A 26293-nucleotide genomic window follows, 5' to 3' on the forward strand; every position below is an offset into this window, starting at 1 on the left:
TTCCCTCTACTCGTGAGGCCTGGAGGTGCACGGCTGGGGGTGCACGGCTGGGTTTCCCTTTAGGGAAAACAGTGGCTGTTCAACCAGGTCTCACTCGCCGGGGCACCCCAGCCAATGGCCAAGCTGGCTGGGGGCATGAGGTCCTGGCCACTCCTGCCCAGTGGGGACTCCCTGGTGGGCAGTGCCTGCTCTGGAACTCCCACAGGGTTGGTGGAGATGTCAGCCGCAAGGTGGTCTGGGGCTCCTCCCTCCCCACTCCTGCTTCCCGCTCTCCCTTCTCCCACAGGGGTCAGACCTGCATTGCACGTGAGCGCTTTCCCTGCCCGATCCGGCTTCCTCCGCCGGTGTGACTCCCCAGCAAACCGACTGCAATCCTATCTCCATCTTGGCAACTGCACCCCAAAGGCCCTAAACTGACACAGTTGGGGTACAGATGGCTCCAGCCCCCACCCAGCCCCTGCTAAAGCGCCAAAAACAGGAAGAAATACCAGAGAGTGAGAAACATTGTACTGTATTTAAAGGGTTACATATAATAAATTAATGCTTTTCAAATAAAAAAAAAATGCAGTAGTTATATACATAACCTAATTTTAGAAATAATATCAAAAATTTAATTTGTGGTTCTTTGGGGATATGAGGCCCTCCTTCCCTCCCACCCACGAGCAGGCCCTGCCAGACATCAGCTCTGGGAAGCTCTCCAAGGTCACCCCAGGCTGCACTGGGAGGCTCTGTCTGCACTCCCATAGCATCCTAATCTCTGTCAACAGATTATGACCCTGTACTTTTCACCCCCCATCTCTGCCTCTACTCCAACTCAGCAGTGAGAGGCTGGAGGACCTCAGTAAATGGCTTTGGGTCAATCAGTGAATGACTGGCTCAGGCATAAGTCCCCAAAAGGACCCCATACAAGACCCATCTCTACAGCGTTTCTGCAGGTTTACAAAACACTCCGGACTGGAGACCAGGGGTTTCCTTTCAGTCTGGAGTGAACGTGGAGGTGGAGGAAGGATGCTGCTCTGAGGTCCTGTTGCAACCCTTTCTCAAGCCCTGGGACCCAGGGGCACTGCCAGGGCCCCTCACAGGGGGCGGGAGAGATCATATCCATCTTCTGCTCTGCTTCTCTCCAGGGGAGAAGACCTCTCGGTTACTGGTGACGAGAAGAGGCCCAGCAGCCCCATCTGTTGGGGGGACCGTGAGCCAGCCCCACCCAGCTGGGCGACGAGGCTGGTCCTCTGGCCGCCAGGCTCTGGGACAGGATCACCAGCCAGGGGCCCTGGGCTGACCAGGGCTCCAGGAGCTGGCACCAATCTTCTCTGGGAGCTTCGAGCGAGACAAGGGCTTTGGTTTCTCTCTCTGGATCACGTCCTGGGGGAGATCTTCCAAGGAAGAGATCTCCAAGTCACTCTCATCTTCAGAAAGCTGCAGGGAGGGGAGGGGGAGAAGAAAATGCATCTGACAAGGGAGGATGGATGTGCAGGACGGACATGGGGACAAAATGCGGATTTGGAAGAAAGCAGGAGGGGGATGCTTCTCCTCCTGCCTTCTCATTTCCCTGAGAACCTGCTTCAGAGACCTGGGGTCACAGCAACGCAAACACCCCTGAAATTCCACTGGCCACACCAAGGCAAGCTCCTTGGAGAGGCCTGTAGCAGAGCAGGTTGCTCTTGTTGTAATTTAAACTTTGTCCAGATTTTTTAACTGCCCACAGTGATGGATCTGGAAGCCTAGAGCCTCAGCTTCTCCAAATTCCTGAGCTGCCGCACCAGGGGCTAACACGCCCACCCCACCCGCCACAGACTTCTTGTCTAGGGGCTGGGAAACATTCTGACCATAGGAGCGTGAGGGGAACTCAAGTGCCAGGAATCTTTCGTCCTGGAAAGGGTCTGGGCTGGGGCCAACTGAAGAGCCCAGAATGGGCCACGGTCCCAGGCTGTCCTGGAACCAGAGCCACGGTCAGTGCCCAGGTCATTTGCCTGGAATGTAAGGCCAACCAATCAGAAACCAGCAGGGCCCGGGGGCGGCAAGCAGGCTCCGAGCGGTGCCTCAACCTGCTTAGGGCTGTTCTTTCACAACATGGGAAAAGGGATGAATACTTTTTAAATCCTTTAGACTCATTACTCGCAAACACACATGGGCTGCATAATAAGCCAAACATGTCATGTAGTACAAGGTAGGCATTTGGGGTTGGGGGAGTATGCTAGGGAGAACCAAAAAGTGACGGCCCACCCCTTCTGAATTTTAGGGCAATGGCATCCCAGGATGCGTCTTCTTGATTGAGAAAGGAGTAATAAGTAAAAAGTAATAAGAGCTCGAAATGTTTCTGCCTAAGACAGCAACAGGAATATGGAAGTTGTTCCCTGATGGGGGGCGGGCAGCGAAGAGGACGTCCTGACGGGAATGGTCTGGAAGGCTGAGCATCTGAGTTCTAAATCTGATGGCAGCTGGAGCCTGAGAGAGGCAAGGCCATCGAGACATTCTTAGTGATGAGAAATGGCCTTGAATGTTTAGTCTAAATATCCCCATTGTGGGTTGTGGCCTATCTGACGTGCTGTGTGATGCTACTCCAACACCCCACCCTGTGAAGCAATCTGCTCTGCACACAGCCTTGCGCTGGGGTCCTCGGGGCATGAAGGAAGGGGGAGGGGTCAGCTGTGGGGTGAGGCGGAGCCGGAAGAGAGCAGCTACTGCAGGAAGCCAGACACAGAGCTGGGTCCAGGCTCTATCAGAGGCAGGAAGTGGGAGCGTGTGCGGCCCGGAGACACAACCCACTGAGCGGGTGTCCATATAATGAAACAACAAGCACTGGAAAGTGGCCATCCCTCTACCTGTGCAAGGGCAGAGGGGACAGTGACGTCACCCGCAGTGTCACACCAGGGCCCAGGCTGACGCTCGCTGGACGCACCCTCAGTCCCCCAAACTCAGAGCTGGCTCTGTAGGGAATTGCAGGGCAGCCTCCAAGGTCCTACAGCCTACCTGGGGCTTCCCTCCTGGCACAGCAGCCCTCTGTGGCCCGGCATTGGGCTTGCAGAACAGACTGACCTCTCCAGCAGGCTTCTTGGTCGAAACCTCCAGCTGCTTCTCATGATTTCTGACCATCGACCGCACCAGTGTTCCTGGAAGGCAACCAGGGGGAAAAGCCCAGAGTCCGAATGCATCACCCTTATGGGTCACATCCAGGCTCTGGTGTGGATAAAGGGAGCACGGAAAAGGGTCAAGAGGAAGAAGAAAGGGCAAAAACAGTAAAAGAGGGGCAAAGAGAGAGAGGCCCAGGCCAGCGTGTGCTTGGAACATCCTGTAGGTGTACAGTGCACTTAAGGACACGGCTGGGTACACAGGCTTAGGAAGCTGCCCTTCCCTCTCAACGGGAGGCCGGGAGGAATCCCTGCTCAGTTGGTACATGAACTGCAAGACTAACGTGCGGTTCCTCCTCCAACACCTTCACAGAGAAACGAAGAAATATCATCAATATAAATTCGCAAAGGAGGGCTGTGGGCCAGACACACTTTCTGTGAACTCCACGCAAGAAGGGGGCTAAGCAGGGACTACGTTATCAACGGACTCTGGTGACGTGGGAGAGCAAGGTGGGTGTCCAGACCTCAGGACCGGCCAAGAAGCAGGGAGCTAGCCACGGACTTCCAGGATTCAAACCTCTGCGGCCTGAACAGAGGTCCGGAGCTACGACAGCCCTCGGCTCATTGATTCATTCAAAAACTGTTTGTTAAGGGCCTAATGTGTACCTCGCCCCTCATTACCCATCTTGTCCGGAAACCTCATTTTACAACAAAGGAACCGAAACCCTTCACACAAGCACACGCAGGGAGCAAGTGACAGAGGCTGACGCGTGTCCGAGGACTCCGGATTCCCGGTTCCTAGATGTTTACACCCTATCATCTCGCCTGGCGGGTCGTCAGTACTTCTCCAGAGATCTGGTTCTGGTGGTCGACGGATTGGCAGGCTTGGAACACACTGTGGACAAGATGAAGTACTGCAGGATCCATGGACACTGGACTTGGCAGATAGAGCTGGGCTTACACCCCAGCGCTTCCACTTACTGACTTTGGAAAGACAGAAGTTCCATATTCTTTCATCTTTGGCTAGAAAATGCAACTGAAGCCAGAAGCTACAAGCCTCTTAACACTTTTATAAGCAAACCTTCCTCTCCTGAGGAAGCCAGCGCACCTGAGCTCTTGTCAGGCATCTGGGCGCTCCCCTCCGAGGTCTCGGTGTCAGACCAGTCCGAGTCATCCTGCGGCCGGGGCCCCCTCCTCGAAGGAAGTCTCGGGGGCTGGAGGGACACGTGAGAGCTGGCATCTGCCTCCTCCGAGGCCTCTTCAGAACTGAACGGGGGCGTACTGCTGAGGAAAAGAAGAAACGGGCGATGTGTGGGCCGGAAGGAGGACGTTCAATGCCACACTTCACCACTTGCAAGCTTGTTTGGTTTGCCCAGAGCCAGCCCTGCTCCCTCCCTGGGCCCAGACGCCAGCCATCTGGAGAGCGGCAGCCACACCAGCTCCTCCGTGAGCAGATGAAGACCCAGCCCCTCCAGCGTGGCAACCGAGGCTTGGGGACAGGTGAGTAAGGGGAGGGTAGGTGTGTCCTGGCTGGGAGCAAAGGAGCCCGGTCTCTTCATGGGAGCTAGGGCTGGACCGCACCTGAGGCCCTTCCTGTTCACTTCTGCCTCTGCCCCTCCCCTGTCTGCAGAAGGCTGTGGGGGGCCCAGGACAGGGCGGGAGCCACACCACAGACCCAGGGAGAGCGCAGAGCCTGGCTCACCTCAGCCCGGGCCCCAGGGAAGGTGGGGTGCTGGAGGGTCCAGGCGCTCTGGAGGCAGGAGTACGGGTGGGCCCCTGAGCCAGGCCCAGGCCATGGCTGCCGCGGATCTGAAGAGGTGACACGGGGGACTCTGCCAGCTTGGATGACTGTGCCACGTGCAGGGTCCTGGCCTTTGTCTGGGCCTCTTTGGTGACCGGTGTGCTCTGCTGGCTTTTGACTAGAAACACAGGTAAGAGTGAGTTTCAGAGCATACCCATCTGGGCCCTCGAGCCCGAGAGAAGCAGAAAGAGGTTCCACACACGGGAACTGGGCAAGTCACTCTGTGCAGAGCACCATCATAACCACAGCGGATTTAATAACTTCCCCCACCCCAGGTGTCCTGCTGCTGGCCAGACCTGGGGCCAGGACCCACGGTTTCATCAGAGACCAAGAGAGCAGCTGGTGTTCCAGGGTCATGGCATCGTTTCGGGAGACCCGCGGGAGGCAGCAGGTCTGAAGAGGGTCCAACATGTCTGCAGCCCCCCCAACACAATCGTAGAAGCTGGCCTCGCCAAGGCCACCTACTCCCCTCTCTACCCAGCCCAAGTGGCTGCTGCTGGAGCGCAGGCAGCCCTGCAGGAAGGCTCTGCTGCCACGAGAGGGCGCCGGTGGACCACCTGGGCCATCGAGATCCACACACCCGCCTCCCAGAACTCAGCTTGTGCAGGAGTGCTTAAGGCAGGCAATTAGATACAGCCCCTCCAGTTCGCCAATCACAAGGGGCGGGCAGTAATGCAGGATTGGCAGTTTTTTTATGGGAAGAGAAGAGGAGAGAAAGTGCATCACAGGGAGTCCGAGTAAGTACTGTTTCATCAAACTCTTACACGTGTGGACTGAGCCACAGCATAAAATGCATTTCTTACTGTAGTTCGAAGTTCGAAAAGACGGTTCAAAGTGCACAGCTCTCGGAGAATGCGTTTACACAGAAGTGGGGTTTCTAGGAAAGAGTAAACTGAAAGGAGGGTGAACTTGCTGAGGGAAAATAACAACAGCTACAGTTACTATGCACAGACCAAGCTAAGCACTTCACATCCAACATCCATTTAGCCCCAGGCAGGCTTCCAGGGATTCGGGAACACTCAAGGCCCACGATTCCACGGAAGTCAGAGGCAGATGCAAACCCAGGTCGTCAGTCATCCCAAATCTAGGGCTCTTGCCACTGCCTTGCCTGCACCCCACAGCTCTGCCCCCAAACACAAGAGACATACTCTGAGCAGAGACGGGAGGTGAGCTTCCGTACAGCACTCATGGGGCCTAGAAAGAGAACACGTGGGTGCAGAGCTGGAAGGAGGCCTACGAAATGCCGAGAGAACAGTGTTCATCTCACAGGTCAGTGATGGGCCCTGGAGAAGGCAGGACCCGAGGCCAGGGAAGCGGAGACAGAAGGTGGGGGCCAGGGGAGGTTCCCACCGCAGGCTCTGGGACCAAGCACTGGAGGGGAGGGGAGCACCTGGAAGAGCAAGAACACTTTCTCTTCTTTCGGAAACCAGGACTCAGAGGGGGCTTCCATTCACCCTCCTTCGGGGCCCGTCCCCTCTCCGAGCTGCCCCAGCCTGTGCTTGGCCCTGTCACATCACCTAGTCCTGGCTGGTTTCCAGCTAAGGGAGCAGGCCCCAGCCCAGGTCAACCTCAGTAAATACTGCACTCAATTAAACAAATTAGGAATGAATGAGCATTTGAGGCAGAGGGTTATGTGAAAGGCAGGTTAGCAGCCAGGACAAACACCCTTCACTCTGAGATTTCTGTACAAGACTAAAAACTAGCCTTTCCTTAGAGCTTTTAAGGCCAGGAGTTTAAACCAAATACAACAGAGTTACCCAGATCATCGACACAATTTTCACCGTACAAAGCAACTGTCCTGTTCTCTATTTAACATTTTTATATCAAATGACACCACTTTTAAACATAAAGTACCCACTTCATACTTATGCAAGTAATAATTTCCATGAGCTCTCAGGATTGCTATGTTAGTAATATTTTTCCAATGTACATGAAGAAAAATAAAGATTAAATCTTGAAATTATTGATTCACGTACCAACTAAAATCAACCCTCAGAGCCCCCAGCGATGGGTGGACCACACTCTGGAAACTTCCTTTGCATACAGAGCTCAGGTTGGGGCCTGCCTGGACACAAGGAGACAGCAGAAGCAACGTTCCTCTGGCTGCACACGTCCATGACCGAAAGGAGCTAGGGCATCACCCGGCCTGTGGATCTGAATCTAGAGATGGGGACTCCTGAGCCAAAGAACACAGTTCCCTTGCTCCCTGCGTGCCCTGAGGACAGAGCGCGGAGGGTCCTCGCCCACATACTTCAGTCCTCCACAGGACCCACAGGGCCTTTTCCATATCACAAATTCCAGGGACAAAGCAGCGGCTGGACCCGGCCCAGGAGACATCTGAGTTCTGAGGACTTGTCCGCCTGCCAAACTGGCCCAACCGCTGCCCCAGAGCCGAGTATTCATTTGACGGATCCTTGCCTCCATCTGCAGCCTCTGTGCTGACAGGCCTGGTTTATAGAGCCACAAACAGAATGGGCTGCTCTCTGTTGCGGCAAAGCTCAACTTGTGATCCAAGCAAGTAAAACAGTGCAGAGCTAAGCTGCTGAAGCGGGCAGTGCACCGGAGCAGGGCCAGCTCAGGGCTGAGCACAGCTCTGGTCCTGGCTCTCCTCTGCTTCCCCGAGGGACTCTGGTGCCCACCCCACCCCATCCACAGACTCTGTTTTTCCAGCAGAAGACTTTTGGACTCAGACACCTGGGAGGACCCTGTCGTCTGGCCCTTCAGAGCAAAGCCCTGGATGTGGACGGGGGGGATTACGCACCCCCTTATACGCAAACAAGCCTGCACCCTCGCAGGTCACAGCCCCGAGCAAGCCCACTCGCCAGCTCACCTGGAGCCTCGCCGTCTGGTTGGGACACCGGAGCCCTGTTCCACTGTCTCTCCTCCTTCACTCTGCTGCTGGCTTCCTTGATGAGCTTCTCCCTCAGACTCAGAAATTCAGAAAACCTCCCCGCCTTCTGCTCCCGCTGGGCTCGCAGGAGGGACTCCAGGTGTCGGAGGGTGTGAGCAGGGATTCCCTTTGCATCCTGGAAGACCACAGAGGTTCCCTCTGGAGATGGGCTCCCCTTCTCCTTCCCTAAGCCTCTCAAAGCTGCTGCTGGCCTGGGAGTCACTGGGATCAGTGCCGGTGCTTCTGGGAGAGGAGCTGAGCATTAGAGCAGGGCGAGCAGGCTGCTGAAAGCAAGGTGGGCTAGGACCTGGGGGCCCCAGGAAAGCACACACAGCAGGATGGTACAAAGGGGCTATGCACCAGTCCATCGACATCGAGCATACAGGCTTAGGTGGGACATGCCTCTCCACCACCCGACCGAATCCTACAGTGGGGAGACCATGGCTCGCTCCTTTTTGTACCCCCAGGCACTATCGTTATGCTGGACACATTGTCCTCCGTGGCTAACAAGATTTGAAAACATCAACTGCAAAAAAACAAAGCCAGGCACCCTTCCAAAACCTACTGGAACTTGCTTGGGCTTTTGACATCCACCTAGAGCCCATGAGAAATCATTTAAGATTAGAAAGAAATGGTTTAATCAAGTCTGAACGTAAGGCCAGAGTTAGATTGAGCAGTAGTTGAAAACAGTCAGTGATTAGGGGGCATCCTTGCTACATTAAACCTAGGTGTCTGTTGTTTTTTTTTTTTTTTTTTTGGAATTCTCAACAATGCGATGCTCAGCTTCTTTGATAACAAGGTGTGTTTTTTAATAAAAGATGTCACTGGGCTTCCCCGGTGGCGCAGTGGTTGAGAATCCACCTGCCAATGCAGGGGACACGGGTTTGAGCCCTGGTCTGAGAAGGTCCCACATGCCGCGGAGCACTAATAAGCTCATGCACAGCAGCTACTGAGCCTGCGCTCTAGAGCCCATGAGCCACAACTGCTGAGCCCGCAAGCCACAACTACTGAGCCCACGTGCCACAACTACTGAATCCTGTGCGCCTAGAGCCCATGCTCCGCAACAAGAGAAGCCACCACAATGAGAAGCCCGTGCACCGCAGCTAGAGAAAGCCCGCATACAGCAATGAAGACTCAACGCAGCCAAAAATAATGCCTTTCATGATAATATGCATTCTCTGGTTGAACACAGGCATGTAGGGACAATGGTGTTCAAATGCTAATTTGTACCAGAGTGTTCAGAGCCTGCTCCACCTACAGCCACCTGCTGAGTGGGCATGGCCACGTGTGCCACCGATGATGGACACTTCACCCAAGGGGCCCCTCCAAAGGCCACACTGAGCCAATTAAATTCCCTCTGTCAGAAACAGAGACACAGCCCTTTGGGGCACATATAGTCCCTTTGTGCAGGAGAAGATGGAGCATCTTGTTTGATAGTTCCACTGAGACTCTATCCAGTTGGAGAGGAGTAATCTGTCAAAGTAATATCCACATATCGTCCACCGTCACACCTGGACCTTCAAGCTAAGGCACATCCCCTTATTATTCATTCCTATAGCATCCAATACCTCTCTTGCAGAGTATTTCTCACGATGGTAAGTTATTAAATTTCTGGACAATCATTGTTTAATACCTGAGTTCCCTACCATTTGTAAACTCGATGAAAAAAATTATCAGTTCTGTCTAATTCATCACTGTATTCTCAGCATCTAGTGCACTACTTAGCACAAAGGTGCTCAATAAATATTTGTTGAATACGTGAACAACAACAACAAAATAGAGACGCAGAAGAAAGTAGCCAATGAGTGGAGAGCAAGGAGAAGTCAGGACACAGGGTGACCTCTCAGGAAGCCATTGGAGGAAACAGAGAAGAGCACAGCGTCAGCTGTGCAGGTTTATATTCCTGGATACCAAAGGTGCCCCACTGGAACAAATAAGACGAATAAGCTTACAACATAAAGAACAATCGACCCTCTGTCGGTTCAAGAATGCCCTGTGTCTAAACGGCAGGTACCGGCCCTGCCACAGGGGCCCTGGAACTCACTCGCTTTATCCCCATGCTTTCCAGCTTCTCCTCCAGGGTGTCCTCCAGGACTGGCCTGAACTGCTTCAGCAAGGTGGGGTTTCGACTGAGAGCTGCCAGCACCTTCTGCTGTCCACTGCGGGAGTCCTCCAGCTCTGCAGCACAAGACAACCACCAAGGTCAGCCTGGGTGCCCGAAACCTCTACTCCCAAAGCCACACCGCACACAGCCAGGGATCCTGGTCTCCAGCCTGTGCACCCAGGGCCACCGATCCCCTCTGAGCGTCCATCCCCGGGTCCTTCTCCTCCTGGGAACCACTGCTGCAGACCCCCTACCCACCTTCAGGATCCTCATCCCCCGCCGGTCTAGCCCTCCAAGATCTGGCTCAGCCCTGTCCCAGGTTAACAGAGATTTCAGGCTTTTGACTCACAGCTGAGTCCTGACAGCAGTCTGTTCCCTGGGTTCTGGTCTTCACGCCCCCCGCCCCTGCCCCAGCGTTATTGAGATGTAATTGACATACAGCACTGTATAAGTTTAAGATGTACAACATAATGATCTGGCTTACATGCACGATGTATGTATACATATACATATGGTGGACAGACAGCTCCCTGCTCCCCTTGTTCACTGTCTAAATCAGGCGTTCTCCCTCCAATTATATACATCAGAATTGCCTGGGTTTAAAGTGTACATCCTCTGACCCATCCTCCAGAAAGTCTGATGCCATAGGTCTGGGGAAGGGCCCTGGAATCTGCATTTTAACTTGCCCAGATGATTCTGATGGAGGTGAGCCACAGACTGCACCTTGAGAAATACCGACCCAGCGGGTAACAAGATAAGCAATTACAATAAAATGTGATAACTGCTACAAAGGGGCCACCCCGGGTGAGTCAGGGAAGGCCTCCCAGAACTGCTCTTCAGGTCCAATGCCGGGGGCCACTGTGGTTACAGATGGACCAGCCTTTTGATTCACTCAGTAGATGTTTCCTGACAAGTAATATGGAGCTTGAACAGGCCAGTGCTGAGGACACTAAAGAAAACCCTCGAGGAGCTCACAGTCAAGGTGATGGCCTTAACCCTGGCTGCCTATCGGAATCACCTGGGCTCCATCCCAAGCTAATTATATCAGAATCTCGGAGGGTGGGCCCCGGGCCTTAAGATCTATTTGTGAAACTCCCTAGACCTAACAGCACCCATGCCTGAGAACCAGCTGTTCTAGAGCAGCGGTTCTCAAAGTGTGAGCCACGGCATCGGTACCACCTGTCACTTATTAGAAACGCAGATTCTCAGATCCCAGTCCAACCTACTGAATCAAAAATTCTGGAGCTAGGGGCTTCCCTGGTGGTGCAGTGGTTGAGTCCGGCTGCCGATGCAGGGGACGCAGGTTCATGCCCCGGTCTGGGAAGATCCCACATGCCGCGGAGCGGCCAGGCCCGTGAGCCATGGCCGCTGAGCCTGCGCGTCCGGAGTCTGTGCTCCGCGACGGGAGAGGCCACAACAGTGAGAGGCCCGCGTACCGCAAAAAAAAAAAAAAAATTCTGGAGGTAGATCCCAGCAATCTGTGTTTTAACAAGCCCCCCACTGCCCCTCAGGGTTGACGCTCTTCCATAAAGTTTGCACAGGGCATGAGCCCCAGTTTTGGCTGCATGTTGAAATCACCTGTGGAGGTTTAAGTACTACTGATGCCTGGGACGCCCCTCACCGCGTGTTGTGATTTAGGTAGTAGGGGACTGGCACGGTCCTCCAGAGAGCTGCAAGCAGCCTGGGAGCTTCTTAGTGTGCAGCCAGTTGCAGAGAGCCGCGGGCCCCGCAGCGGTCCTCCAACTAGAGCAAGCCCCAGAACGCCCTGGAGGGCGGGTGCAGACAGAGATGGCTGGGCCTGCCCCAGAAGTTCTCATTCAGTCTGTGTGGCATGGGGCCGAGAATTTGAAATTTTTACGTTTCTAGTAAGTTTCCAAGGGATGCTGCTCTGCTGGTCTGGGACGAGCAAGTGAAGAAGCACAGCACAGCCTGACAAAGGTCTGGGTCCCACCTGCAACAGGATGGGGCATGGAGGGGGTGGGGAGACGTCTCCCTAACTCGCACTTCTCAGCCTCCTTCTCCTCGAACTCTAGGCCCCCATTGGAGGATTTGGTTCATCCCCACTGTGGACCTTGTGTTACTCAAGGTTACATGTAACTAATTTTTGCTACTATATCCCAAGGTTAAACGCACTGGGTGGGGAGGGAGGTAGCAGAGGACTGATTAGGTAAATTTAGGTTCAACCATCCAATGGAATACTGCGAAGTCCTGAAAAATTAATGCAGCAGCTCTATATAAAGGGATTGGAAATGACTTCCCAGATACGCTGTTAAGCCATAACCACAGAAAAATATGTACACTGTGCTCCCGTTTAGGAAAAAGGAAAAGAATGCATACATCTATGTGCCTGTGTTTGCACCAGGTATCTCTGGAAAGATGCGTGACAAACCATTAACAATGGAATCTCTGGGTGGAGACTGGATGGCCCGGCAGGAGGAAGACCTACTTCTCACTGTGCACCCTTTTGCTTTTCTTTCCTTCTCCTTCTTATTTTTTGGTCAATAGCATAGATTACTGTCTCAAAAGTAAACTATTACATTAAAAAACAAAATAAAACAGCCCACGATGAACTCTTTGGTGACACCAATAAAACCCTTTCCTGGGTGCACCTGTTGGGTCGCTCTGGGACTGTCACATCACAGCCTGGTTGGGCAGGCAGGCCTGGTCAGCAGGTTGGCTGTGAGCTCTCTGACCTTTCCTGGGGGCTCCTTCTTCCTGACCCTCTCAGGAGAGTCTATTTTTTTCACTTCTCCTCCTTTGCATTCCCTGGAAACATCTGGTTGAGAGCTCGGCAGAGGGAGTGAATAAAGCAGCAGGTACCCAGGGCTCTGCAGAGGGCGCCGAGGAGGATCCCTGCACATCAGTTAGGTCCCGTGGGATCTGTCTGCAGCATGCTCGCCATGCAGAAGAAAACCGCAAAGGTCATTTGAAGCCAACGCAGGGAGGTTCCATCCACCGCTCTGGGTAGTACCAGGCAAGCGGTGGGGCAGGCACCAGGGACAGGCTATGCAGCAGACACCGCACCAAATCCTGACTCCACCACCTGCCGGCTCTGTGACTCTGGGAAAGTCACTGACCCTCTCTGAGCCTGGGTGAACCAGCAGGCTGCACGTTAGTACCTGTGTGTAATGTGCCTGGCAAGTGCTTAAGAAATATTTATTTCACGCCCCCAGTTCCCGTGCCCCAGCCTCAGGTAGCCAGACACAGTTAAGTAGGGACAAGCCAAACAATGAAGAGGGCCGCCCCCAGGGAAGAAAAGGGAGCCTCACCTTCCTCGGAAGAGTCCTTCTCTGTGTCCACAGCCTTCGGGCCCTTGCGGATCCCTGAGGAGAGCAGGAGTAGTTAGTGTCTCCAATGCCTTGGACCCCATCCCCGCCTTAGAGGAAAGCACGGGACAGCATGTGAGTGCTGGCCAGACACAGCAAGCCCTCGAGTCGGTTCTCTAGCAGAGAGAGGCAGGATGGAGCAGTGGTCACAACCATGGACCCTGGAGGCAGAAAGATCAGAGTCCACGTTCCATCTCTGCCCCCCAACTAGCTGCACACGACACGGTAAGTCCTTGAAATTCCCTAAGCCTCAGGCTCCTCATCCAGAAAGTGAGAACAATAATACCCACCCCACGTTAAATCATGGCGACAATGGACTTGAAGTCCATGGCACACAGCTCCTATGGATGGCTCACACCCCAGCCCCAGCACCCAGGAGATCAAGGCCATAGAAATAGTGCCTCTCTGAACTGGTTGCGAGGCTGGGAAAGAAATGTCTAGCCTCGAGGCAAGACATCTGGGGGAGATGTGTGGGTCTGCAAGGAGAGGCAGAAGGGAAGCTACAGGCATAGGGCAGGGGAGGCGGTGTGGAGTAGAAGGGCCAGGTTTCATAAGCAGGAGGGGCCCCCTGTAGGTTGCTGGCGCCCTTTAGACGCCAGCGCCTGTGTCCGTCAGACACACACAAGCACGCACACCAGCACGCCGGAGTACCCAAGAGGAGGAGGGCGTACCCTCCAGACAGGCCACATTCACACAGATTCGCAGGGATTTGGGGTCAACTCGCTACACGCTGGAAACAAGGTAAAGTTGGATGGAACTGAATCACAGGCACGGTGAATTAGAAAGAGCCTGTTCAGGAGCCCTGCCTGCCCCATCCACCACTGCCCCCAAGATCCTCACTGCCCACTCCCACCTCATGTCTCCACCGTCCTACAGAGAAGAGCAGGCCAGGCAAGAAACCCTGCCAGCCGCATGGAACGCCTTCAGCACAAACCTGGGCTGGAGCCCTGTCTGTCCCAGAAACCGACGTCTTCTCACCCTCCCCCACCCAGCCGGAGAGCCTGACGCTACAGGCCCCTGCGCTGCTGCCACCACCCTCGTCCTATACATTGACTGGTGGGGGACAAGAGACAGGAGAGGCCAAGACGATAGCTACAATTGTTACAAACCTCCCCGTACAGACTTACCCTCCACCTTCCTGAGAGACATGGTCTGGATCTGCAAAGATGTGGAACAGAGCAGGTTACAGCCAGCAGGGGACTCTGCTGTGAGCGGTGGCTCTGCCTAGCTCTGTGAAGAAGGGACGGCCAGTGTTTCCATGCCAACCACTGGGAACTGGAGGGAGCTCAGAGTACTCTGCCCCAGCCCCTCAATGGCACCAAGGGTGAACAGCAGCACCGAGATGGTACCATGCTCCACTCTCCCTTGGTGAGGAGACAAGAATGCCCCTCTTCAGAGAGGCACTGTGGTTTGAAGGGCAGGAGCCCCATGCAAGCAGAGGGGGGCAGGCACACAGGCAGTACTGTCAGTATAATTGGTGGAAATCAGCCAGGGCAAGGGAGGCTCCCCTCCTGCGATGTGGGCATCTGAGCTGAGTGCCCCGTGGGAGGGAGGAGGCATGATGTGGACAGTCACCGACTCTCTGCTCAACCCCTCTTTTCCAGGAAGTGCTTCCTCTTCCTCCTTCCACATAGTTGCAGACAGGACAGCCCCTTGTGGCAACGAGTCCCCCACACCACAGCCAGGTTTGGGCAGAGAATTCTGGACTGGTAACATGTGAACTCAAGAGCTCGTGACAGCCAACTGGTTTGAGTTTTGGTTGTCACTGTTTATTTGTTTGCTTGTTTGTCTTGCCATGTAGGGCAGACATGGAGTGGAAGCTGACCTTCAGAGTAAAAGAAAAAATCGAAGCGGATACAGAGAGAGAAACAGAGACACACAGCAGAGGAAAACTCCTGACTACACTCATGTCTCTGGTCCCAGTTCATTCCTAGACTTCGCTGCACCCCTGCCTCGAGCTCTCTGAGACACCCAGTCTACCCTTATGACAAATCCCCTCTTCTGCTTAGGCTTGAGTTGTTTTTCATTACCTACTGATGAATGACTCATCCAACGTCCATTTCTAACTATTCCTCCTTTGCTTACCTCTACCCTAGAAAGTATAAAACTAATTATTCCCTTTCTAACCTTCCTTGCAACTATAGTTGCCCATATAACACAGCTTTGAACAGTAAAATATAAGTAGGAGTCTTGGGAAAGAGCCTTTTCATCAACTGCTTCCATTGGATATGACTGTGATGGTTGGGGCTATGGCAGCCATCTTGCAACTATGAGAGTCAAGCATGAGAACAAAAGTCAATATGCTGAAGATGGTAATTAAAACAAAGAAAAAAAGAAACAGAGTCTGGGTTTCCAATGGCATAATCTTGCAGCTAAACCAAGGCCATCAACTGTCACCTCTTTTGGTGTTACAATAAAAAGAAACCCCTGTTATCCTATTCTGCTATGTTTAGCCAGTGGGTTCCTAACTGAAACATGTGCAAACAAGAGTTCTGGGTAACATAAGGAGGAAACCTCCACACTGGACCTGAGGCGGCCACAGCTGTGAAGAGTTAAGTGTGTTGGGGGAGAAACAGTAAAAAGAAAAGCATCAGGGCCATGGGTTAATAAGATACGTTGACGGTGAAGTATAGCTGGGAGAACAGAAAGGCACAAATAGAAAGAGGTACAGGAACGGTGGATTAGACAGCGACAGTGGGTGCTCAGCCCAGGGAAGCTGTGTGGAGGGTGGTATCAGACCCATGGCAAAGGACCTGAGGCCACAGGAGGGCCCAGCTGGGGACAGATACTCATCTCCACCAACCTGGGGCTCAGAAGGAGGAGCTGAGCCCAGGCTGGGCAGAGAGTGATCTGCATTAGATGAAGAGTCACAGGGGCCAGTTCTAGGAGAGGGTGCTTAGTGAGGGACGCCTTTTCATCACACTAGTTTATCTGACAACTTCATCAGAGGCAGTCAATTTATGAAAAAGAAATTAGTTAAGAAATGATGTCTGAGGACACAGTGAAAGGGGCACACGCTTTGCATTCCACCTGACTGGCGAGGGTTGAACCTCACCCCTGTCATTTATAACGTGCCCCGTGTGGACTCGAGTGAGGCACTTGACGTCTCCTGCCTGTTTCATCATCTGTCAAATGAAGATGGGGAGAAGGTAATATCTACCTTGAAGGGCAGCAGTGAGGCTTCCACGGAGGGATAAGCAAAGTATCAACCAGGTGCTGGCCCTCACACGGTCTCTGGTGGTACCGTGAACCCACTAACACTGGACAGCAGGCACGTCTTCAGCATCTTCATCACTTCCTGCCCCTCAAATCTGAGGACTCTTCTCTCTCCTCAAAGAGTCTGACTAATGAGGCTAGTGCCGGTAAGTCCAGAAGAACCTAAGGAAATCCTCACAGAGAAGAGGCCTAGGGCTCCAGGTCCTGGCTGGGAGGAGGGACACACCTACCATCTCCTCCTGGGAGGCGATGAGCCTGGTTTGTTCCTGGAGCTGGGCGCGAAGGGCAGTGATCTGGCGCTGGGCCTGGATGGCTGCTTTCCTCTGATCCTGAGACAGGGAGGCCTGGAGCCTCTCGTTCTGCTCCTGCAGCTGGTGGCACAGGATGGTCGGTCATTCACATGTCTGCAGGGACCTCTGAGTGCCCAGTGCCTGCAGGGCCTGCACCTGTAGGCAAACGCTGGTCGGGGTTTCACCTGAAGCAGGTGGAGTGTCTCCAGACCTGGGCAGGTGGCTTTCTAACAAGACTGACTTCCTTCCCATTTGAGAACATTTCAAGTGGTGTCTGAGAAGTGAGAATTGAATGCAGGCCCCTAAGGTCAGGGCAAAAGGCTCCCTGTCCGGTGTGCCACCCACTGAAGGACAGTCAAGTTGAGGCGAAAATGATCAAATGGATGTTTTTAGGTGAAGACAAAAGGTGAAGGAAATGCCGTCTAAGAGCAGAGAGAAAATGACACTATTTATTTTAAAATAAAACCTCTGATGTAAGAGCAGAGAGAAAAAGACACTGTTTATTTTTGCATAAAGAACCTCTAGAAGAATACAAGAAAGCAATAAAAGTGGTCACCTGTGGGGTGGGTGTCGGGGACAGGGAGATGGAAACGGAGCAGAAGTAAGACTTTACTCCATAGTTCTTCTGCTTTTGGAACAAACTTGAATGCATTTCCCATTTTTAAATGTTTCAAATAAGATAAACCCATCAGATGGGAATTACTGGAACGGGGGGAATCCATCCTGCGCCAGACTCAGACCTAAGCACCTTCACCTTCTGAGCTTTCCGCAGCAGCACCTGGGGCTCCTGTTAACCGGCTTCCTCCTCAACTTGCCTCCTTGTCAGGGACATTTTTAGAGAAGCTGTTTTCTCTGCCCTGAGGCCTGCTGCTCTCTGCCCACTGGTCTCAGTGTCTGAACCCTTCCATTTGAGCTGCCCGTGAACTATCACCGAGGTCCACAGCCACTGGGGTCTCTCCTGGTTGGAGTTTCAAAGGAGGGCCCAAACACAGAATGACCAGGCAGCTCTCTGAGTTTTTACAGTACCACCCTCCTTAGAGCACCTTACGGGGTCACTGCAGAGGAAACCACAGAGAAAGGATGTGTTGGATTCAGAAGAGAAGGCCCAGAGGCCCCTGCTCCCTGCCAGGGAAGCTGCTCTCTGGGCGGCCGACCCCTCTGTGTATTGACGGGGGTCAGCAGCCAGGAACAGTATCAGCAAAAAATGATTTTCTGCCAACCAGTTCAAGGGGTGGGGGCTGAAGGACGGGGAGCTGAAGGATGAGAGGAGGTCGTGGGAAACCAGGCTCCCCAAAGCGGTCCAGTGAGACCTACCTCTCTCTTCTGAGCTGCATGCTCTTCCTGCAATACCTTCATTTTTCTCTTCCATTCTGTTTTCTGGAAAAGATTAAATGCTTATCAAGTGGGCCCCTCTAGATATTAAAATATACTATAAAGCTACACGAGTAGTAGAAAACCCAGACAAAGATGGGGAAAAAATGGAATCTTAGTCTAGGGGAAGATGGATTATTGACAAATGGTGTTCAAACAAGTAGTTAACTGCCTGAAAAAAATATGAACTTGGATGCTTATTTCATATCTTAAACGAAAATAAATTCTAGGTGGTCAAAGATTTCAACTTAAAACATGTGAGTGACGTCAGCAAGATGATGGACCAGGAGGTTCCAGCTCTCAAAACACCCACAGATGAGACCTTTATGGGAGCCTGGGAATCCAGCTGAGAGGTCCCCAGCACCTCGGTGAAGCAAAAAAACCCAAGAACAGACACACTGAAGAGGGGAAGAAGAACAGCTTTCACCTCACCTGTGTCACCCCTCACCCAAGGGGGCACAGCTCAGCGCCAAGAGAGACCCACTCAGCCCACAATCTCTCCCATGGGGAAAGTGAGAGCAAGTGAGCACCCAACTGCCCCAGCCTTGAAGGATGCTGCCCAGGAGGCCCACTTCCGCCTCACCCCACCCAGAACTGAGGGAATCAGCACAGCTGACTCGGTTTTTGGTCCTGGCACACGGATCTCAACACCAGCTTGAGATCCTACTGGCTAGCTTGTGGACAGCGGAAGGTGTGGAGGAGGAGAAGTAAAAGTGTAGACTATTTGTATGCAATCAAAGTTAAGTTGTTTTTGGCTTAAAACAGAGTGCTGTAATTATAAGATGTTTTATATAATCTAATACTAATCACAAAGAAAAAACCTGTAGCAGATATACAAAAGAGAAAGAGAAAGGAATCAAAGCACACCGTGACAAAAAAATCATCAACTCACAAATGAAGACAGCAAGAGAAAAAGAAAGGGACAAAGTAACTACAGAACAGTCTGAAAACCATTAACAAAACGGCAATAGAAAATCCTTACCTAACAGTAATTACTTTAAATTTAAATGGATTAAATTCTCCAACCAAAAGATCAAAAGTGACTAAATGGATTTTTAAAAAAAGATCCAACTATATGCTGCGTACAAGAGACTCAGGTTAGCTTTAAGGACACACATAGGCTGAAACTGAAGGGATGAGAGAAGACATTTCATGCAAATGGTAACCAAAAGAGAACAGGATACCTATACTTATATCAGACAAAATAAGTCAAAAACTGTTACTAGAGACAAAGAAGGTCACTACATATAAGGATCAACTCATCAGGAGGATATAACGACTGTAAATATACAGTCAGCCCTCCATATCCATAGGTTCCACATCTGTGTATCCCACATCCATGGATTTAACTAACCATGGATTGAAAATATTTGGAAAAAAGTTCCAGAAAGTTCCAAAAAGCAAAGCTTGAATTTGCCTCATGCTGGCAACTATTTACAAAGCATTTACATTGTATTACAATATTTACAACTAGTTACATAGAATTTACATTGTATTAGGTATTATAAGTAATTAGAAGTAATCTATAGATGACATAGAGTATATGGGAGGATGTGCAAAACATAAGGGACTTGAGTATCTGAGAACTTTGGTATCCATAGCGGGTCTGGAACCAATCTCCTATGAATGGATACTGAGGGACGACTATATACTCACCCAACATAGGAGCACCTAAATATATAAAGCAAATATTAACAGAACTGAAGGGAGAAATAGACAGTAATACAATAATAGTAGGGGATTTCAATACTCCACTTTCAACAATGGATATATCATCTAGACAGAAAATCAGTAAGTAAACAATGGACTTGAACAGCACTGTAGACCAAGTGTACTGAACAGGCATACATAGAACATCCCATCCAAGTAGCAGAGTACACATTCTCCTCAAATGCCCAAAGAACATTCCCTAGGACAGATCACACGTTAGCCCACAAAACAAGTCTTGCCAACTTAAGCTTGAAATCATAACAAGTTAATCTTTTCCAACCACAATGCTATGAAACTAGAAATCAATAATAGGAGAGAAACAGGATAATTTACAAATGTGTAGATATTAAACAACACATTCCTGAACAAAGAAGAAATCAAAAGAGAAACAAAAAAAAATAACTTGTGACAAACAAAAATGGAAACACAACATACCAAAACTTCTGGGATGCAGCAAAAGCAGTTCTATGAGGGAAGTTTACAGTCATAAAATTTTACATTAAGAAAAAGGAAAGATCTCAAATAAATAACCTAACTTTATACCCCAAGGACCTAGAAAAAGAATAATAAACTAAACCCAAAGTTAGCAAAAGGCAGGAAGTAATAAAGAGTAGATCAGACATAAATGAAATAGAGAATAGAAAAACAATAGACAAGATCAACAAAAGTAAGAGTTAGTTTTTGAAAAGATAAACAAAATTGACAAATCCTTGGCTAGATTAAGAAAAAAAGAGAAGTCTCAAACATATAAAATCAGAAGTAAAAGAGGAGACACTACAACTGTTATCACAGAAATGCAAAGGATTACAAGAGATGTCTATAAACAGTTACACACCAATAAATTGGATAACCTGGAAAAAATAGACAACATTTTCCTAGAAACATACAACCAACCAAGACTGAATCATAAAAAAACAGAAAATCTGAACAGACCAATAATGAGTAGGGAGATTGAATCAGTGGTCAAAAATCTCCCAACAAAGAAAATCCCAGAACTGGATGGCTTCACTGGTGAATTCTACTAAATGTTTAAAGAATTAATGCAAATTCTTCCCAAAAATTGAAGAGGAAGAAACTTCCAAACACATTTTATGAGGCCAGTATTACCCTTGTCAAATGCCAGAGAAGGACACTACAAGAAAAAAAATTATAGGCCAATATCCTTAAAGAACATAGACGCAAAAATATTCAACAAAATACAAGCATATTAAAAGGATCATACAACATGATCAGGTAGGATTCATCCCCAGAATACAAGAATGGTTCAACATACACAAATCAATACATGTGATACACTACATTAACAAAATAAAGGATAAAATTATATGATCATTTCAATAGATGTAGAAAAAGCATTTGACAAAATTCAATATCCTTTTATGATAAAAAAAAACTCTCATCAAAGTGTGTATAGAAGGAATATACCTCAACATAATAAAGGTCATATATATGACAAACCCAGAGGTAACATCATACTCAACAGTGAAAGCTGAACACTTTTCCTCCAAGATCAGAAACAAGACAACAATGTTCACTCTCACCATTCTTATTCAACATGGTACTGGAAGTCCTAGCCAGAGCACTGAGACAAGAAAAAAAATAAAAGGCATCCAAATTGGGAAGGAAGAAGTAAAATTATCTGTTTGCAGATGAGATGACCGATGACCTTACAAATGGAAAATCCTAAAGACTCCACCAAAAAAAAAAAAAAACTGTTAATATAAGCAAATTTAGTAAAGTTGCAGGATACAAAATCAGCCTGCAAAAATCAGTTGTATTTCTCTACACTAAAAACAAACTATCCAAAAAAGAAATTAAGAAAACTATCCCATTTACAATAGCATCAAAATCAATTAAATAGAGGAATAAATTTATCCAAGGAGGTGAAAGAGCTATACAGTGAAAACTATAAAATGTCAATGAAATAAATTGTAGAAGACAAATAAACGAAAAGATATCCCATGCTCATGGATTGGAAGACTATTGTTAAAATACCCATACTACCCAAAATAATTTACATATTCAAAGCAATCCGTATCAATATTTTAATGTCATTTTTCACAGAAATAGAAAAAAAATCCTAAAATTCATGTGGAACCACAAAAGACCACAAATAGCCAAACCAATCTTGAGCAAGAAGACAAACTAGAGGCATCACTTCCTGATTTCAAATTATATTACAAAGCTACAGTAATTAAAACAGTATGGTACTGGCATACAAACAGACACACAGACCAATGGAACAGAGTACGAAATCCAAAATTAAACCCACATATGTATGGTCAACAAATCTTCAACAAGGGCACCCAGAATACAAAATAGGAAAAGAATAGTCTCTTCAGTAAATGGTGTTGGGAAAATGGATATCCACATGCAAAAGCATGAAATTGGACCAATATCTTACACTATACACAAAAGCCAACTCAAAATGGATTAAAGACTTAAATGTAAGACCTGAAACCCTAAAAATCCTAGAAGAAAACAGGGACATTGATCTTGTCAATGATTTTTGGATGTGATACCAAAAGCACAGGCAACAAAAGCAAAAATAAACAAATGGGACTACATCAAACTAAAGTTTCTTTACAGCAAAGGAAACCATCAACTGATGAAAAGATGACCTATGAAATGGGAGAAAATATTTGCAAACCATGTATCTCATAAGGAGTTAATATCCAAAATACAAGGAACTCATATAACTCAACAGCAAAAACCAATCCAATTAAAAATGGACAAAGGACTTGAATAGACATTTCTCCAAAGAAGACCTACAAATAGTCAACAGGTATATGAAAATGTGCTCAACATCATTATTCAGCAGAAAAATGCAAATCAAACTACAATGAGATTATCATCTCATTCCTGTCAGAATGGCTACTATTTTTAAAAGTAACAAAAGATAACAAGTGTTGGCAAGGATGTGGAAAGAAGGAAACATTTTACACTGTTGGTGGGAATGTAACTCGGTACCGTCATTATGGAAAAACAGTATGGGGGCTCCTCAAAAAAATTAAAAACCAAGAGAGTTACTCATTTTCCCAGGGGAATCTCCCATGTATCCATGAGGTATACATGTTAATAAACTTGTTTGTTTTCCTCTTATTAAAAAAATTAAAAACAGAACTACCATATAATCCAGCAATCCCACTTCTTGATTGATTCAAAGGAATTGAAATAAGGATCTCAAAGAAATACTCACACTCCCATGTTCATTGCAGCAGTATTCACAATAGCCAAAATACAGCTACACTTACCCCCAGATTCAATGAGTTATATACATTAAATATGCACAGCTTTTTACATGTGAATCGTACCTCAATAAAGTGACATGTATGAATGAATGAATGGATGAATGAATGAGCAAACACACTAACAAAAAGAAAACACAGGAATATTTTCTTTTTCTCTTTTTGGCCACACTGTGCAGCTTATGGGATCTTAGTTGCCTGACTAGGGATCGAACCCAGGACCCTGCCAGTGGAAGCACGGGGTCCTAATCACTGTACAGCCAGGGAATTCCCATGATTATTTTCTTTTTAAATCTCAGAGTGGGATCTGATCATTTTGACCACATAAACATTATTAATTTTGTATGGTCAAGACCATGATAAACAAAGTTTAAGGATGACTAGGAAATAGGGGAAAATAGCCACAACAAGAGCAACAAAGGGTTGGTTAATTTCCATACGTTACACAAACTCACAAATTGGTAAGGATATCAACAGAAAAAATAGGCAAAGGATGTGAAAGAGTTCATAGAAAAAGAACGGCTTTTTTAAATGTGAAACTTGAAACATCAAGCAGTGGAAACGCTTCACCTCTGCTAGTTAAATGTTAAGCTCTTTCTTAACAGTCTTGGAGAGCAGAAGCAGGACATGATTGAATGACTGTGCCAACTGCCCTTCCTGGCCATGGAACTATCAGTGATGCAGACCATATGTAACTGGACTGATGTAAGGTTCATCCAGTGGAGGCCAGGCCACCCCCTCCCAGCCCATGACAGCAGATTGTGCATAAGTCTTCCCAGTTCCATATCCAGTGACCTCACATTAGCAGCATGAAATCAGCCATGGTGGGAATATTTACACCACAGAAAATGGCAAATGCTACAAATCAAAGCTTTTTTAGTTCCAGACAACCGGTTGTTAAGTATTTAACATCACACCATTAGACCCATGCCAAATATCTTTAAAGCCAGAAGACTGTCACACTTTCTAAGAATTGTTTTCAACTGGGTTGGAATCAAAATGAGGGCAAGGGTGTCCAGTAATATACACGGCTGAATGTATTTTGAAAAAACTCCCAGGCAAATCTGACATTGCACACATTTATGTCACCAGCCTCACCTGAGAATCCTAAGAACCCTACTCTACGCTTTCATGAATTGGCAGAAGGTCTGAAAATATAGAACTTTGATGTCTTTCAACTTCCCTTAAACCACAGAGCAAAACCGACAAACTCTGTTGGAAGACAGCATGGTTCTCGCCTGGCTCTGGGAAGAAAGGCACGGGGCATCGGCTCACCTGAATCTCCATCTTCTCCTTCAGGACCCGGAGCTCCTGAGCCTGGCTGAGTCGTTCCTCGGGTTCCTCATCCTGCAGGGACCCGAGGTTGGACTTCATCACCTTGTGGGACTGCAGTGCCTGCAGTTTCTGAAAAGACCAGGGTGCAGTTTCATTCAGATGAACATCTAATCATTGATGTTGTCTTTTATACCCGGAGCGGTGTCAGAAGGGCACACCTAACCCCAACCACAAAGCCCCAACCTGAACTCACTAGGTATCTGCATGCCTGCAAACATTCACACAAGTTCACACTCCCCTTCACTCGTGTTCTCCTGAGAGCTCAGCCCTTGCGCAGGAGAAGCAAATTCCCATGGAAGAACAGGATTCAAGAGTGTCATTTCCATCGCGCTGAAATTCTGCTGTACTTCAAACCCGGAACTTGCCTGACGGCTTTCCCATTTCTTCCTCAGTCTCGAATAGGCTGAAGAGAATCAGACTATCGGAGCTTTGAGGAGGGTCTCAGGCACTCCAGACCACTCCCTGAGGACTCCTGGCCCTCTTCCCACAAAGAAAAATCCTGGCTGTCACCAAGAAGGCCTGGCTTTTCACAACTTGGAGTCATGTCACCAACGCCTAGTGCTCCCCAAGCTAATAGTGTATGGTGTGAAGGAAAAGGCATGGAAAAGTGGATCAAAGACAAGGTGCCTTTCCACCCCCCTATGGTTATATTTTTAAATATATCACTACTGCAGTGACAAAAGCAATTATCTCCATCTCTATTACTATAACAAACTCATAAGCCCTATTCAAGCTTTAGAGAACAGTTAAGTCCCTGAGTTTAACTTCTCACTCTTGCTAATCTTTAACTCTTCTCAGTTCCTGCTAAAGCAATATTGGGTCCAAGTGTTAACCATTTCTAAACCCCTTGGATATTTTTGTAGAGTCAAATGCTTGATCAGACGTATGCACAACTTTCGGCCCCTGATGTGTCACTTCTGTCTTCACACTGCTGCTTATGACACACCAGAGAGCTGGCTTTCTTGGCATCACAAACCTTCGTGGTGTTTTCCTTTCAACTGGGGTAAAGTGGACTTACAGTGTTTTTCACAATCACTCTAAATGGAATCTTATCTGTTTCCCCATCCCCCAGAATTTTTAAAAAATAAATCAACAAGATAATTATCCAACTACACTGAGAATCTTGTATCCAGTTTGGTTCCTATACTTTAATAAAAGTGAAATAATAAAATGTCAGGTGAGAGGAGATGGGCGGGGGAGACACACAAACACAAAAATAGAACAGAAGCCATCCTATAGGGGAAAGGCAAAAAAAAAAAAATAGATGTTCCAGTTTAGGACAGTGTGATCCAAGTTAAAAGGAAACCATGGATGGTAGTAAGAATTATGTCCTCATTTACCACAACCCAGAATTTCCTAACCAAAAGTAACCTTTTGATTTTTGAGGACACGGTTTATGAACAACAACTCCAAATTCAAATCAATACCTAGGTATCTAACGTGTCTAGTCAAAGAGTACCATGTCAGGGGAAGCATGAGAGTCAGGGAGTTTCAGATGAGCTCAGAGATGATGGGTGTGGAGCTGGGGGTTAGGAGTGTGACATCCACATGGTGGGGCAGCATCTTGTCCTCCACAGATTATCCCTGTCCACCCTGGGGGAACATTTAGGAATGGGAGGACTTGGGTCACTATCGATACACACACACACACGCAGAGCTCTCACTGCACTTCCACCGCCCTCCATCCTTGGCTTTCCGTCTCAGATTGAGACCACCAAGGCTCCACGCATATCCTATGACAATCCCCTCCTAGAAAAGTTGTCTAGGTGTTTCTTTAGGCAAAGCATGCAATGATCATGAGAAACACTATGACACAATTCATTTTCAAATCAAGAAAAGATTCTCCTTGATGTTCAGTGGACCAATAAGAGCTAAATACATCCTGAAAATACTTCTCCTCAAACATTGTCCCTGATACGGTTTTAGTTATA

The 26293-nt window shown here is 48.7% G+C and overlaps 1 protein-coding gene across 3 annotated transcripts in view; it reads right to left on the bottom strand.

The window, feature by feature from the left end:
• Positions 1-495: 495 nt before the first annotated feature.
• The window catches only part of DZIP1L (DAZ interacting zinc finger protein 1 like), a 46660-nt gene continuing 20862 nt past the window's right edge, over positions 496-26293 (bottom strand). For 2 of the 3 annotated variants that reach the window (XM_027091625.1, XM_027091622.1), the window contains 11 exons: positions 24303-24431; positions 18013-18075; positions 16639-16779; positions 14320-14350; positions 13136-13189; positions 9807-9940; positions 7703-7898; positions 4774-4990; positions 4180-4355; positions 2974-3113; positions 496-1419 (listed from right to left, as the gene is read on the bottom strand). In XM_027091625.1, coding sequence (XP_026947426.1) covers positions 1258-1419; positions 2974-3113; positions 4180-4355; positions 4774-4990; positions 7703-7898; positions 9807-9940; positions 13136-13189; positions 14320-14350; positions 16639-16779; positions 18013-18075; positions 24303-24431 — 1443 coding nt within the window. In that variant the 3' untranslated portion in view covers positions 496-1257. The remainder of the gene's footprint in view (positions 1420-2973; positions 3114-4179; positions 4356-4773; positions 4991-7702; positions 7899-9806; positions 9941-13135; positions 13190-14319; positions 14351-16638; positions 16780-18012; positions 18076-24302; positions 24432-26293) is intronic. The other variant, XM_027091623.1, reaches the window with a different exon arrangement.

This window comes from Aethalodelphis obliquidens, unplaced genomic scaffold, assembly GCF_003676395.1.
Source record: "Aethalodelphis obliquidens isolate GAN/ISIS:26980383/991018 unplaced genomic scaffold, ASM367639v1 scaffold72, whole genome shotgun sequence".
Taxonomy (NCBI): Eukaryota; Metazoa; Chordata; class Mammalia; order Artiodactyla; family Delphinidae; genus Aethalodelphis; species Aethalodelphis obliquidens.